The 14,778-nt window shown below is 52.2% G+C and overlaps 1 protein-coding gene across 3 annotated transcripts in view; it reads right to left on the minus strand.

The window, feature by feature from the left end:
- Positions 1–578: 578 nt before the first annotated feature.
- Positions 579–14,778, minus strand: part of TMEM63B (transmembrane protein 63B) — a 36,426-nt gene continuing 22,226 nt past the window's right edge. Inside the window, exons 4-24 of one of the 3 annotated variants that reach the window (XM_065755540.1) lie at positions 14,469–14,507; positions 10,790–10,880; positions 10,082–10,119; positions 9,183–9,325; positions 8,896–8,947; positions 8,496–8,604; positions 8,251–8,321; positions 7,662–7,742; positions 7,380–7,503; positions 6,956–7,089; positions 6,671–6,808; positions 6,301–6,454; positions 5,862–5,968; positions 4,945–5,031; positions 3,740–3,805; positions 3,450–3,612; positions 3,210–3,315; positions 2,942–3,109; positions 2,708–2,823; positions 2,342–2,422; positions 579–1,896 (exon numbers count right to left, since the gene is read on the minus strand). In XM_065755540.1, coding sequence (XP_065611612.1) covers positions 1,735–1,896; positions 2,342–2,422; positions 2,708–2,823; positions 2,942–3,109; positions 3,210–3,315; positions 3,450–3,612; positions 3,740–3,805; positions 4,945–5,031; positions 5,862–5,968; positions 6,301–6,454; positions 6,671–6,808; positions 6,956–7,089; positions 7,380–7,503; positions 7,662–7,742; positions 8,251–8,321; positions 8,496–8,604; positions 8,896–8,947; positions 9,183–9,325; positions 10,082–10,119; positions 10,790–10,880; positions 14,469–14,507 — 2,230 coding nt within the window. In that variant the 3' untranslated portion in view covers positions 579–1,734. Of the gene's footprint in view, positions 1,900–2,341; positions 2,423–2,707; positions 2,824–2,941; positions 3,110–3,209; positions 3,316–3,449; positions 3,613–3,739; positions 3,806–4,944; positions 5,032–5,861; positions 5,969–6,300; positions 6,455–6,670; positions 6,809–6,955; positions 7,090–7,379; positions 7,504–7,661; positions 7,743–8,250; positions 8,322–8,495; positions 8,605–8,895; positions 8,948–9,182; positions 9,326–10,081; positions 10,120–10,789; positions 10,881–14,468; positions 14,508–14,778 lie in introns of all 3 variants that reach the window. The other 2 variants (XM_065755531.1, XM_065755548.1) reach the window with 2 other exon arrangements.

Genomic DNA, 14,778 nt, shown 5'->3' on the forward strand with positions numbered 1-14,778 from the left:
CCCACTTGTGTGTGCTCTATCTCCCCCCCTCCAGGACCCACATTTTCTTCACTTCTGCCCCCCTTTTTCCTCCAGGCTTGGGGTCCTCCTATAGAGAGGTGTACACAAAAGGCAGCTCCATCCTCCAAGCAGCAGCCCTGAAGAGCAGGATCCACTCCTCTAAAGGAGAGCAAGAGGGAGAAAAGCCAGCACCAGTGACCATCTTCCTACACAGCAGAATGCCTCAGCTGTTCAGGTCCATAAAGTGCTTTGAGCTCCAGGGCCGGTGTTGGTGATTGGAAAGGTGAATGACTGTCCCTTCCTCCTAGTCTGAGGGACTCCACAGGGTGCTGGGTACAGCTCCAGGAACCAGAGCACACCCACAACAGGCAGAGGGAAGGGAGCAGTATCAGCAATGAGCACCAAAGAGGATGGTGGCAAGGGGTTGAGGGAAATAAATATAGCTCAGTAGCAGGGAGATTTATTATTTTTCCTTTACATTTTACACAAGGGGAGGGGAAAAGCAATTAAGGGCCACCACTGCTGACCAAAAACCTCCTCACGAGAACCTCTAATCAGGGGAGGGCCAGGGGTTATAGTCTGCCTCTCCCACCTGCATTCAGCTCTACAGACAGCCCAGGCCCCTCTCCCATCCTTCCTGCCTTCTCCCTGCCCAGGACACAGCTATCACTAGAGAGAAGACAAAGGCAGAGGCAAGGAAGGAACAGTCCTGGGCAGGTGAAGCAGCCCAACACTGCATGGTGCTGAGGACACTGTGGTCCGGACCCCTTTCTCCCCTCTCCATAGCACCTAGCAGTTCCCCAGTACAGCCCCCCCGTGCCCAGCCTTGCTCTGCAGACACAGGGCAGCAGAGAGAACTACAGTACCATACAGAGGTCAGGTTGATTTGTGTTTGAAAGGAAAATGTGCAAAAAATGCCACTTAAAATGATGCTGCAACCCCCCACCTGGGCATCTGGGGAAGGAGGGGGATGCAGTATGGGGAGAGGCTGCCTGCGCCTCCTGCTTGTGAGAACACCCTCGGCACCCCCAACCCAGCGAGGGGCTGCTCTGTGCTGCTCTCCTGGGTTCAGCCTATCCCCCCTACCCAGTGCACACATGGGGGAGAAGAAAGGGAGATCATCTTCGCCTCCCAGCATCTAGGATGTCACACCCAGGGGATACCACAAGAGGCTAAGTGAGGACATGGGAGAAGGGAAGGCAGCACTACTCAGGCACGAGGCACAAAGCCACCCGCCCTTCCAATACACTGATTAAAGCTTTTTGTTCATCATCTTCCTGTAAATCTAATAAATTAGTGTTTGTGTTCCTTGCCCAGGAAGACATGGGACAGAGGGAGCAGTTGAGGAAATGCAAGAGGTGCTCATCAGCCTGAGACCCCTCCATAGAGCACCCAGCCCTCCCCCACTCCTGAGGTGCTGGCAGGGTTACAGGTCCCCTTCCTGCCCAGCCCCTAGGGGTTTACAGCCTGGGTACACATCAACAAAGGTAGCAGGTGAGGAGCAAGCCCACAGAAGGGCCAGGCAGCACATCAGCGGAGGCAGGGAAATGGAGAGCTGGCAGCAGTGCCCCTGCCCTCACTGAAGGTAGTGGCCCTGGGGGTGGGTGAGGGTAGCAGCTGGCCCCCTCAGCTCTGCGCTCCCTTTGCATCCTCTCTCCCAGTCTCAGTGGGCGCAGCCTGCCCCGCTCCTGGGACTCCATCCCTTCCCTCCCTCCTGCCCTCACTCTGCAGTCCCTACTGGTGGATCTCATTCTCTATCAGGCTGTCCTCACACGACTGGAAATCTGTGTCATTCATGCCATCAGTAGTGATGAGCTCCTCATCCTGTGACCCCTGCTCCTCCGATTCAGTTGCTTCGCCCTCTGGTGAGGAGTCCTGCAGCACTTGGGCGATGTACTTCTGAAAGAGCAGGGGTGAGGGGGGAGAAAAAGAAATACTTTCAGGTCTGCAGAGCTTCCCACAGCCCACAGGATTCAGCAGAGCTCCAGGGGTGAAGGACTTTATAGGGAAGAGGTTGAGTGTGGAACATGTCGAGAGGGCAAGGAAGGGTTTCACACCCAGAGGTTTCACTGTCCTAGTCAAGGGAGACAGGAAGCACACATACAGCACTCAAGGAGCAGAAGGAAATGAGTGCACGTGGGGGAGTTGCAATTGATCACCCAGCCTAGATGAGGAGCAGAGAGCCCAACACTTGCTTCCTACCCCTACTGATAGACTTTGGGTACTGCCTCAGAAAGGCAAGGAGCAAGGCATTAGGGCAAGAAGGAAAAACTCACAGGTGCTACTTGCTTTCTTAAACCCAGGTAAGGAGCATTAACAGGGCAGGGACATGGGGACTCACAGCAGATTTGGGAGCTGGCAAGTTGGTGGCAGGTCTCCCGTTCTGCCTGCTTTCTGTGGTGTCCACCTCTGTGTGCTCAATCTGGAGAAGAAAGCAGAAATGAAGAGAATGCCAGGGTGACACAGCTGCAGGAGCTGCATTCCAGTGAGGCTGTCCTCAAATTCTCTGTAGGAATGGGAGCAGCATACAGAAGGAAAGGATGGCATCCAGCTCCAGGCTACCTTGGGAACTTTCCTCATGGAGCTGAGGCTCTGCCAAAGAACAAGCAGAGGCAACCCCTTCCCCTGCCCTACATTCACTGCTTAGCTGTGATCACAAGGGAAGAGTTCCTATACCCTTGAGCCCCTGCCCAGCATCCCACCTCACCTTGTAGTTGTGAGCACTGAGGTATTTGAAGTGCCCGAAGCAGACATGACACAAGCAGATCACAATGGTGATCACAAGGACCACAAAAGTGAACATGGAAGTTGGGGCCAGGAACCCTGGGATGAAGAGAAATCAATGTTAGTGTGTTGCAAAGCCCAACAGATGGTGCAGTGGTGCTAAGGGGAGGCAGCCAGGGGAACTGCTCAGCTAGACACTTCCCAGCCTAGCACTCACCAGTACGCATGGTGGAGAAGAAGAGAAGCCAGAAGAGGCATAAGATGGGGGCTGCCACTACTTGGTTCACAGCACCTGAATGGATCTTCTTGTCTAGTTTGGCAGGCAGGTAGGCATAGTACAGGTTGTACCGGTCTACCAGGTGCTTGAGCAGCATATACATGAGACCTGAGGGAGAAATGTCAGAGAAGGACATTGTCCTCTTTCCCAGTGCCTCTGTACAAGAGGAAATACCCCCTGTGCAGAGAGGCAAAGGGCTGTCACTCACCAAAGGGGACAATGATGGGGCAAGTGATGCTGTAGGTCATGACCACAGTGAAGACGCACATCATCCAGGCATAAGCGGCCCCAAACTGGAACTCGTAGGCCTGGTGCTGCAGGGGAGAGCAGAGACCTGTTTGGCCCTGAGCAGGGTACAAGACACCCAGCACCTGGCAAGCCCCAGAATGCACAGCCTCCACCGCAGCCCTGGGTGCAGCCCATTATCCTCCCCAGTGCCAACACTTACTCGCTTGACGTTTCTCCGTTCAGCAGCTGAGCGGGCCAGGCAAAGGCGAATCATGTACATGAGCAAGCCAGGGATGCGCAGCAGGTCCATGGCATTCCCAATGAAAGCAGAGGCGATGACATAGTTGACAAAGAAGGCCCCATTGTCTGGCAGGAACACGCACCTGGGAAGGCGCAACGAGAGCGGGTTGCAGGAGTTGCTCCCGCAGCACAGAAGGGACCGAGTCCTGGGTACCACCTTTGGATGCTCCCCCACTGTTAAACAAGGAATTTCTTCCCTGCTCCACTTACTCAAATCGCACTGCAGCTTCAGCAAGAAATTTTTTGTCAAACAGCCAGCGGAAAAACACATCCAAGCTGTGGGGAAGGGGGTGAGAAGAAAAGAACAGTCAGAAGCAGGGTACACAGACATAGACATGCAAATATATGGAAACTGCTCTAAAAAGACCCAAAGCTCTGACCGTAGACCTCATTGTTCCTCTTCAGAATATGTCATTGGCAATTATGTAAATCAGACACTGGGAAAAACAGTACAGCACCCTTAAAGGAATCTAAAGCTTCCCATTCTCATGCATGCTGTTCTCCTTTTGCCCTGATCCTATCACTGTTTTCCTCTCCTCTGTGAAACAACAGTTCAGGGAACAGGTGACCGACTACAAGGGAAACTACTCAGGTACACCATAACCTCAAGTACAGAGATAAGAGTTAAAAAAAAATAAATCTTGTTTCTCTCCAGTTCTGCATTGTTTTGATATAAAATTGTACAATCTTCTGGCACCTCCAGAGCCACGATTCTAGCAGAGTACAGAGCACCACATGCAGCAGTGGGATGGATTCTGTCCTCAGAAGGAAGTGTGACACACTTGCTGGTACATAGCTGAAATGTAACCTTCTGAGAACATTCACCTGCTTAAGTCACAAAGTTATAAGCAACAAGACCTTTTCAATCTGGCTGGGAAACTTCACTGTAGTCACCCGCTAGGATGGAGGGCAATTAATTCTGCCTCTGATAAAAGACCTGTCTATCATCCCTAGGAGCTGCCCAATTTAGTCACTGAGCTGTATCTTGAATTTATGAGGTGCAGATTGCCCACCCTACAATACATAAAGAAGCTCCTATTGCAGTACACCCTCCCATCATCCTGCTTCTACCTCCCAGATTTCATCCCTCTCTCAGAGTTTTCCTGCTTTGTTCTCGTTCAGTGCTGAGCCCATGCTGATGCCTGGCAGCTGATGTCCCACAGGGCATTTCTATAGCCTCTACAGGAAGATTTGGGGCTCACATCCAGCAGGATTAGCATTTCTGCAGCCTACAAATAGGGAGACCACCCAGCCAAGCAGTACAGCCTACTCACTTCTGGCTCAAGTGGGGGAATTCACTAGCTTTATATAGAAATAAGGAGAGTAAGGAAGTGCTACAGGAGAACCAGAAGCGCATTTCAACCACCTCCACGCTCCAGGTCTCTGCACTTGCTTCCCTTTCCCTTCACACTTACCTGCTCAGTCCCAGCGAGGGCAGGAGCAAGACCATGAAGATAAGGAATGTGTAACACTTGTGCATGGTGGTCCTGTTCTCTCCAGATCTGAGGGCAGAGGGAAAGCTGTTAACATTATCACCTCACTAACACAGAATGATTCCACACAGCAGAGACAGAAAACTCCCTTGTGTGTGCCCTGCCTGGCCACAGGGAGGAGGCTATCATGGTGGGGGCTGACAGAGGTAACAGTGAAAGAAAGCAGAATGCAGGTAATTTTATTTTGGGGGGGAGAGAAGGGGGGTGTGTGTGTGGAGGAGAGCCGGGGGGCGGGGGGGGGGAGAATAAGCTATCTTCAGTAATCTGCAGCTGCCAGAAATGCCAGCTGAAAAAGCTTATGTCTTCATACATGGTGGGGCCTGGGAGGTTTGAGAAGGGTAGGGCTGCCTAGCAGCCTTGTGTCCCACCACACAGCTGGGGTGGTCTTGTGCACATACCTCACAAACAGCATGTTTGTCAGTGCTCTGCACTTAAAATAAACTCACTACTGTCAGAAGCCATGGCAGCCAAGGCAATTTTCCCTTGGGAAAAGGTGATGACTTCTACATGAGTACAGGCATAGTGCAGCTGCACATTCACCTTAGCCAAGACTTCCCTTGCTACTAGCATTTCCCAAAGGCAATGGCCCCACCTCTTCCCAGTTTTCCTCTTCTTGCAGGAGTATATTACTCTCCGCTCAATACAAGCCCATTCTGCACACCACCACTCAGCTAAGGGCTGGCAGAGCTGTCCACAGCAGGCCCCAAGGTGACCAAAAGGTGCCACACGACACCACACTTGGAGTAATCCAAGCAAGAGGAGCTGATCACAGCTTTGCATTAATGAAAGGTATCAAGATACCAGGCAACGAGCCAGGAACAGGCACTGCCTGTCCTTACCTGGTCCAGTGCGCTTCAAAGAAGGCAGAGTAATACACAATGGTGGGCAGCAGAGCAGAGAAGCACCACAGCAGCAGTGTCGGAAAGAACTGAGTGATGATGGGGTTCTGGAACAAGGCAGGAAAGAGACTGTGTGTTACACACAATGCAGCAGCTCTCGTGCTTATCACAGGTGCTGCCTTTGCTGATGTAGTCCGCAGTGCCAGCTGCCATGACAATGCAGCCCAGCCCCTCGCAGCACACCCATGCTGGAGGGCTTGAGGGGCCTGTGACAGGATGCAACCCTCTCCTGAAGAACCTCTCCCTTGCTCTCAGGCTGACAGGAGCTGGGATATGCTGACAATTTCTCTTGCTACCCAACTCCCTTTCAGGTGCTGCTGTGCCTTGGGGTAGGCTTCAGTGCTACCCACCAATGCACATCCCTCCCTGAAGGCCTTACATTGAGGTACTCCACAGGCTTGGTGACATTGAACTTGTCCATAGTGGTGATGATGATCGCAGGGGTGGTAAGGAAAAAGAGGAGGATGAAGAGTACCACATTGATCACCAGGCAGCGGATCCACCAGATGAAGCCCCGGATAGAGAGATGTTCCCTGGGGGATGAGAGAAAAAGGGCATCAGAAACAGCCACACCAAATATCACATTCACAGTACAGGCCAGCCTGCGCGAACAGATCTTGGGGAACAAATCTAAGGCTTTTCCCCCTCTAAGCTAGATAAGATCGTTAGCCTTCAGACAGATCCCCACCTTCAGGGAGGTGTACTCCCTTTCCACCTCCACAGACCTGCTGAGCCCCACAGCTGCTCACCAGTAAATGTTCTGCGGGTCAGGGGCATAACTGACAGTCCAGTTGGAAACGTGCAGAGATTCGCTGCAGGAGGAAGCCCTGGGCTCTCCACGACATGCACAGCCCTGGCACTTGCAAGCATTGAAGTCTTTGAGGATTCTGGAGAAGAACAAGGGAGATGCTGTCACAGTTGGGCCAGGGCAGAAACAAGCTGATATGGATGTCTTGGGTCTGGGATTTCTGATTTAAAGGAAAGCTGTAAGATGTCACTGTCCTAGGAAGGACAGAATCTCTTGCAGTACTCACATGGCTGTGATAGTCTCATTATGGAAGGTGACAAAGGCCATCCCCAGAGGCTTCTCATTCACCTTCTCCTTTTCCCGCTTGTAGTCATCTTTGAGTTTCTCCTCCAGTTTGGTGTAGTACTCAATGGCTTCAACCTGGGCAGAGGGACATGTATCAGCGCAGAGACCTGGGGACCTCAACCCCAGGTGCTGTCACAGCAGCACAGCGGGGAGATAGCAGGCAGTCAAGGCAACCTAGGCTAAGCTGTGGGGCAGCAGCTCTGATGCTGAGTGCCAGGAGAGCCACAATACACTCCTGGCCCAGGACTGTGTATCTGGCAGGACCTAAGCATGCTGTGGGCATTGGGTCCCTGTGCAGCGTGGGCAGCACAGGGACCCAGTGCCCACAGTACCCCTCCTCCCAGTGCCTCCAGCTTTCCTCACACCTCCTCACAGCCCCTGATGACACAGCAGCACAGGTGGCCACAGGGCTTAGGGTTGATCATGGATGGGGTGTTCTCCTTGCTCTGCAGGTTGGTGAAGTAGATCCGCCCGCGCTCAGCTTTCTTCCTGAAGCAGGAGAGGGGAAGAAAAAGAAAGAAGGTGGCTGAGAAAAACCACCACGGCACCAGACCTGAGGAAGAAGGGGGTGTGAACTCTTCTCATTCACATCTTTTGTGACTTCCCATCCCAGCCCTGCCTTCCATCCCCAGCCAGGGGCTGGTTACCTCTCAGCATCAAGAAACATCAGTCGGGCCACATCATAGCAGGGACGTGCTTCCAGCACAGTGCAGTTGGCATAGGCCTCCCTGTGGATGGAAAATAGCTGCTCATCATACATGGCATCCACTCCCTTCTCCATAGTGCTTCTAAACACTACCCTCACAGTTTTCACTCAGGTTCCAATGGAAGACAACTTGTTGCTGTTTTGATTTTGGTTAAAAAGAAAAATATACTCTTTTACAAAGGGCACGACAAACAGAGAAGCAACAGAACAGCATCCCACTGTCATTGCTGGAGTGCCTCCTGTCCTCATCTCACATCTCTGAACTTGACCATTTTTCATGATGTGCCCAAACCCCCCAGGGCTCTGCAAAAAGATAGCTGGGCATGTCCCAACACATTGTACACTGAGATAAAAACTCACACAGGACAATAGCAGCAAGCTGCCCAAAATAAGAGTGCTCACTAATTCTGACCAGCTTCTGCCTCAGCACTTTCAACATATTATTGCTGTTCCATGCAACATCAGCACCAACCCACTAAAAACATTCCCATTACATAGCAGCCTTTAATCAGGAAAATAGTGAGACTCACTCAAAGTGCTTCTTTATCTTTTCTGGCTCAGCATATTTTGAAATCCCATTGATGAAGAGAGTTCGCTTCACCTGAAAGGAAGAAAGTGCAGATTTGACTTTGACTAGGCAGAACAAAAGCAGACCAACCACAACAGCTCCAAACTGCAATGGGAAGGGGAGTGCTTGACACCCTCTCCCAGGCCACCCAATTTGAGAGGAGGCCACAAAAAGCTGTGCCTGGGGCAGTGGTCAGACCCCACTCACCAAGTCATCCTCTTTGTAGCGCATCTTGGAGGTGTGCCGACGCATGCTGTACACAGTCAGCAGCAGGTACAAAAAGGCAAAAGATGTGTGCAGCCACAGCAGGTTATTCCTGACATAAGAGAGAGGAGTGCTTAAAGCCAGTACGAGGTTGCCACAACAACTCAGACAGATCTCTCAGGGACCCCCTTGCCAAAGACTCTGGGGCCTTGAGCAGCGTAATAGGCATGGGACACACATGCCCCGCCAGCAACCTCCAGGAGTTCAACACGGAAATAGGAGCAGGGGTAGCAGCCTTTTGTAGAAACACAACCTTCAAGGAGGTAAGGCTCTGCAGCAGGTGAGCATCTAGAAAACACACCTGAGAGCCACAGTTATCTATCTCATCCCTGTCCACACCTACCCAGAATTCAGGTTAGCAATCGTTGTCCTCCCAAAGCTGTATGCATTGTTTTCTGGGGAGAGAGAAGCAGACAAAGGTACATTCAGTTACACCAATGGGCTGTAGCAGAGCTCCAGTGGGGTGTGGTATAGCAGGGACCTCACCTGCAAAGCACCCCAAAACCCAGGACAATCTTTCAGATACTCCATGCCCAAAGTGGGACAGGAGTCAGCCTTATCTGTATTACTCCCTGGTGTGCTGAGGTCTGGCACTAAAAGCAGTTTCTCCACCTGACTTCCTGCCCTCACCTAGTAGGTCCCCTGAGAAGTTGACAGGCAACACGATGCCCACGGAGAGCACACCCACAGCCACCAGCAGCCCGATGATGTGTCTCTGGAAGGACAGGTAGTGCACCGCATCACCTCCACACTTGTCCCGGATCTCATCATCCCTGCCAGGGAAAGAAATGAAATCAGGCAATCTCTTCCAGCACTGGATGGAATGCAGACAAGCACAGGGTGAGGGCTGCCCATGTGGCTGGTATGAATGCACAGAGAAACCCTGGAACACACCCCACAGAACTGCAGCCATGCCCTGGGCACTGCATCCTGCATCTGGCCATGAATCAGCTCAGGCAAAAGCCTATCTGTGCAAAGCTTGCTGCAGCTCTGCTCCCCACACCCTGTCCTCTGCTACTGGGAATGGACAGCTGGGCCCATGCATATCCACACCTAACACTCATCCCTCTGCTGGGCCCTGCTTTCCCCTGCTGAAGTGCAGGATGACTGACGTAGTTCCACAGAGCTCTGATCCCAGAAATACTTGAGACCATTCCTGAGTGCCATCTGGCTGGCTGGCGGCATCTCCTCTGCCTCCTCTAGTCCACCCTTCACTGCCAGGAACCTTCCTTACACAACAGTGCCCCTAGCAGGTGCCACGGGGAAGAGAGCACCTCTGCAGTGCTTCTGAGATAGGACTGGGGACAGGGGAGATGTGGGTTGGGTCATCTCTGTCACACCCTCCAGCTCTGGTGCTCCATGTATTGTCCTTGCCTTTGCTTGTTCCCTCCATACAAGCTGCTGCAGCCCCTTCTTTGAAGGGAAAACAAGGACAGTGACTCCGCAATGCTGCACTGAGCTGTTGTCCCAGTGCCACACACTGCCCTTCTTCCTTATGCAGTCCCCTCTGCAGATCCTGGGGCACTTACTTTATTCTGAAGATGGCTGTCAACCAGGAGCAGAAACCCTGTGCGGAAAGAAGATGGGAAGGCCTCATATCATTGTGTGCTCCCCTATCCCTGCTCCCTCCTCCAAAGGCTTGGAAAACCAGGCTGGTGTCCCTGACCCACTACAGATAGGACTCAGGACAAGGAGCCCCGATCGCAAGCAGCTCCAATAGGGCACAACACTACCATGTGGCTGTCCCTCACCAGTAGGTAACTCGGCCTCCTGGTTAACACAGAAGCTCTCAACAGCTAAGAGATGCTCAGAAAATTAATCACACAGGCCACACACAGTGGTCCTGCAGCTGCCATCCTGGACAGGAGCTTGGCAGGGACCAGAGAAACAGCCCAAGCCAGTGCTTCTCAAAGGACATCTAGGGGAGGAATATCTCCCAGGAACTTCATAACCTACTGAGCTGCACCTGCCCTTTAGAGAGGACTGCAGCACTAGACTGTTTACAGGACAGATGCCCATCAAGCCAGGTGGTTTGATGGCATCTGGCTTAAGAGCATGATCAGAACCCAAACAGTAGCATGCTGTCTTGGGCTCTGTACCATACCCTCACACCACAAGGTGTGTGACCTAAGGATCTGGGATAGGCAAGCAGAGCTCCTTCTGAGGAACATTTGGCTCCCACAAGCCACAGACTCCCAAGCTGCCCACAGGCAAGATTGCCTCTTACAGCTACTCACGTTATCCCTCTGGTCAAAGTCCACAGAGCTGGAGACGGAGGTGAGGCGCTCATAACGGTCATGGTTTTCAGAGTGCAGAGCGGAGGCTACACTAAAATGACAAATATTGAGGGAGAAAGTTAATAGGTGGGAAGAGGCAGCTCAGCCAGGAACCAAGAGCACCCAGAAGGCCAACAGTTAATTCGGGACAGTTTGCCCCAGGTGAGATGGAGACAAGACAGCCTCAAAGAGCAGAGGGCAGCAGTAAGCACAGACCCCTTTCCTTGGGCAGCACTGCACAGATGGCACCCAGAGCCTGCTCCCAAGCTGGGGCTGGGCTCTGGCAGCCTCCAGGGGCTTATGGATGTCATTCCCCGTGCCTTTCCTACAAAGGGTACATAAGCCCATGTGAGGGGGAGCTGGCAGCAGCTGCCACAGAGGAGAGGTTGGGTCTCTTTAGCACAGAGTTTAAATAGGAAAGAGGTGTGAAGGAGACAGTGCCACAAGTGGGGTGCTCAGGTGAGGGCTCCTATTTTCCTTTCTGCACCTTAACTACGGAGATGAGCAGAGAGGTGAGCACTAAAGGTACCAAGAGGCAGAAAGCAGCTCCCAGGCCACTAGGGAGAGAGAGCTCTGGCAGCATCTCCCCATCTCTGAGCCACCAGTACCTACCCAGGCCTGTAGACCTCAGCTGCCTCAGGAAACAGGAAGGATGAAAGCCTGGTGGAGCACATCACTGCTATACCAGTGCCTCAGTGAGTGAAAACACAGGGAAAGAAAGATACTGACGGCTTGGTCACACTGTGTTGACCAAAGCCAGGCTGAGCCCAGCTGCTCCCTCACAGCTAGGTATTCTGTCTGCCTGTGAGTCTCCAGAGAGGGAGCAGGGAGGCAGATAGGAACAAATGGTTGTGGGCTGAAGGGCAAGAGGCAAATAACCCCGACTGCTGCACTCCAGACACAGGCAGGGACCTAAATGAAAAAAACAGCCGCACTAGCATCCAAGGCAAATAATAGTCCCCAACATGAATGGAGGTGAGAGGTAGGCTGGCAAAGGAGAAGATAAAATGGATGGTCCAGAGACCTAGATTAAATAGCACTAGTAAGATGACATCAGGCTGGGACCTTGGAGGTACAAGAAGATATGGATAGAAGAAAAGCAAACAAGAGAATAAAAACAGACTCTCTGTAACCAGTGCAGGTGAAAGAAGGATCAGATGGACAAGAGCCCAGAGAAGAAACAGATGAGAAGCACAGACTAGAGACAGGTGGTGACACTCTGGAATGGCAAACAAGCTAAGACCCTTGTGACTCTGCTGAAGTGAAGGAGACGGGACATGTGGTCTCCCTCGGAGCAGAGCAGCACCTGCTTAGTCCATAGCTGGGAGTAACACCCAGAGGAGAAAAGAGATTAGCTGAAGGTCATAGGACTATAGGAGAGCAGATTAGACAGCAGCACAGGGCCCTGCAACTGCACAGCCCCACACCCACACTCTGCTCTGCTGTTGGGACAGTACAAGCCTTGATCAAACTCTTAGACCTTCCGCCCTCTGAAATCCCAGAGCCTTCGCAGCTGGATACAGGGAGAAGGTGAATTTCTGCTGCCTGCAGCCCTGAGGAGACCCCAGAGTAATGACACTGCATGCTTGTGGCTCTCTGACTGGGAAAGAAGCAACGAGGCAGCACTAGAGGGAATATCTGCAAAGAGTGCCACATTATTAGCTCAAACTAACAGCTCCATGCGGGACGAACCACACCTGGGGATGCACATGACCAGCAGAGATGAGAAGACAGAGGGTGCCAAGCCTTCCCAAGGTTGGGAGGATGGAGCAGGAGCTACAGGAGGGTACCTGCACCTAGCTGGAGGTTCCCTAAAGGGAAGTGCTAACAAAACGAGTGGAAGGAGGTGATGCTGCCCTGAACTAAGAGGATATTAAGGTGGGACCCAAGGAGCCTTCTCCATGCCTGCTGCTAGAGAAGAGGAGGGACTGGGTGTGAAGCACTGCCGACACCAGGCTCCAAGAGGAGAGGCTTCCAGGCAGCCACACAGACAGTTTGCTGTGGCGCAATTCAGAAGCTGTCTGTGTGGATAACAAGCCCTGCAGGGCCATCACTACCCTTACACATGAAGGTGGGGATGGGTTGCCACCTCCTCCTGAGGCAGACTGTATCACCAAGAGAGCTGATGGCTACCTCTGCTTCTCTGGCAAGCATTAGGACAAGGGAGCTTGCTGGTTTTCAGACAAAGGGACACATAGAGCAAGTGCATTCCTGCACACACAGTGACAGGCAGTGCCAGGCTGCATGCAAGTTCCTAACCCACCACACTCCACAGCATCTCTGCATGGAAGATAGCTAGATGTCAGTCTGCTGCCAGACTTAGATAAACACAGACCAGGATGTGGCCTCATTGTTAAGCTCCAAAGGCTTTTAGAAACTTCTGCCTAGCAAAACCAATACAGCTCAAGCTCTGGGCTTGGAGGGCAACAGAAAGATTCAGAAAGCCCAGGTGAGTAACAGGAAGAGGAAGAAGCAGAACCCTGGAGTAAGACAAACACTCGTGAGGATAACAGATGGCCCCCACTAAAAAGCCACTTTTAAGACACCGAGCATGACAGCTCTGCTAGCCCTCCTACAGTGTATTAGCACCCAAGAGCTGCCAGACACACTGGAAACAGGGCCATACACTAGTGAAAGCAATAAGTATGAGCAAGGCGTTCCCTCTATGCCATGTACCACAGCTACCATCACCTTTGCTTTCACAGATGAGACTGCTCTGCCCTTTGAGGCCAAGGAGCAGTCACAAAAATATGAGCACCCCTCTGCCCTCTCGAGGCAGTAGCAGACCACTGCTTTGCAAGTGACAAGTGATCAGTGCAGGCTCTGCTGGCTGACTGTGTGGTGTACTACTCAGCACATCAGCAAGGCAATGGAATGGTTTTTACTTTGGCATAAAAGCAGCAAGAAAGAGAGAAGAGCACAGAGGGATCTTATGAACTTATGAACTTATGATCTGTGACAGTGCTCAACTGGCAGCCAGCTGTCTTCACTGTGAGTACCCTGAAGCTAAAGTCAGGCCAAAGTGCTAGAAGATGCTCTTAGTCATGCTAAGGCAGGAAAGTCTCCTACATGGGGAAAAGGGACAAAGATGCTGCTGCCTTGCTGAGCGTACCACCATCCTGGGGTAGGTGGTAAGGGACAAGGGCCAATGCCTGCTCTTGTCCTGGTAGCCTCACAAGGATGAAGGCAAAATAAAAGCTTTGTAATGACCTCTGTGCACCTGCCATGAGAACAGCTCTTGGAGCTCACCAGCATGAGGAATCAACAAGGCAAAGGCAGCTGCCCTCTACCTGGGTGACACATGTATGCTGCAAGCTCATTCTTTCCCACTCCTCAGTGGGACAGCAGGACACTGGCAGGTACAGCAGGGTGCATGATACTGCACTATTGCCTCAACTAGCAGCTCCTTGGCACTGCTGCACACAGGGAGCATTTAAGGGCTGTAAGGGGAAAACCAGGGTGCACCCAGCTGTGGTAGGTGGCTGACACAAAGGGAAGGGGGAGAGAAGACCACAAATCCACCAAGAGACACAAATCCAAGCCCTGAAGACCCAGCCACTTAGATTAGTTCAAAAGCAAGAGGAAAAACTGCAAAAAGAGAGATGGGGAGAATAAACAAGACCCTGAAAAAACAACATACTATTCCCGCTCCTCTCGCTCCGTCTGCCATCGTCGGCGCCTGGGGGCACAGAAACAGAAAAGGAGAGGTTACAACCAGGGGAGCAGGCGTCAGGTCTCCTCCATCACAGGGCTCCATGTGGTCCTGAGGAAGAGAAATCTGCTGGTGGTGAGGCTGGAGAAGGAGATCTTCCTACAGAACTCAGAGCTGTCCCAAGCTACTGCAACCCACACACTGCAGAGGCTGCCCACCTACTCTCTGCACTTCCTTCACCCAGCTTCTGTCCCTCTTTCCTCCATCCTAGGTAGCCAACACACATCTGTCCTGGGTC

The sequence above is a fragment of the Cyrtonyx montezumae genome, unplaced genomic scaffold, assembly GCF_038088225.1.
Source record: "Cyrtonyx montezumae isolate F1298 unplaced genomic scaffold, pur_monq_1.0 scaffold_0, whole genome shotgun sequence".
NCBI lineage: Eukaryota > Metazoa > Chordata > Aves > Galliformes > Odontophoridae > Cyrtonyx > Cyrtonyx montezumae.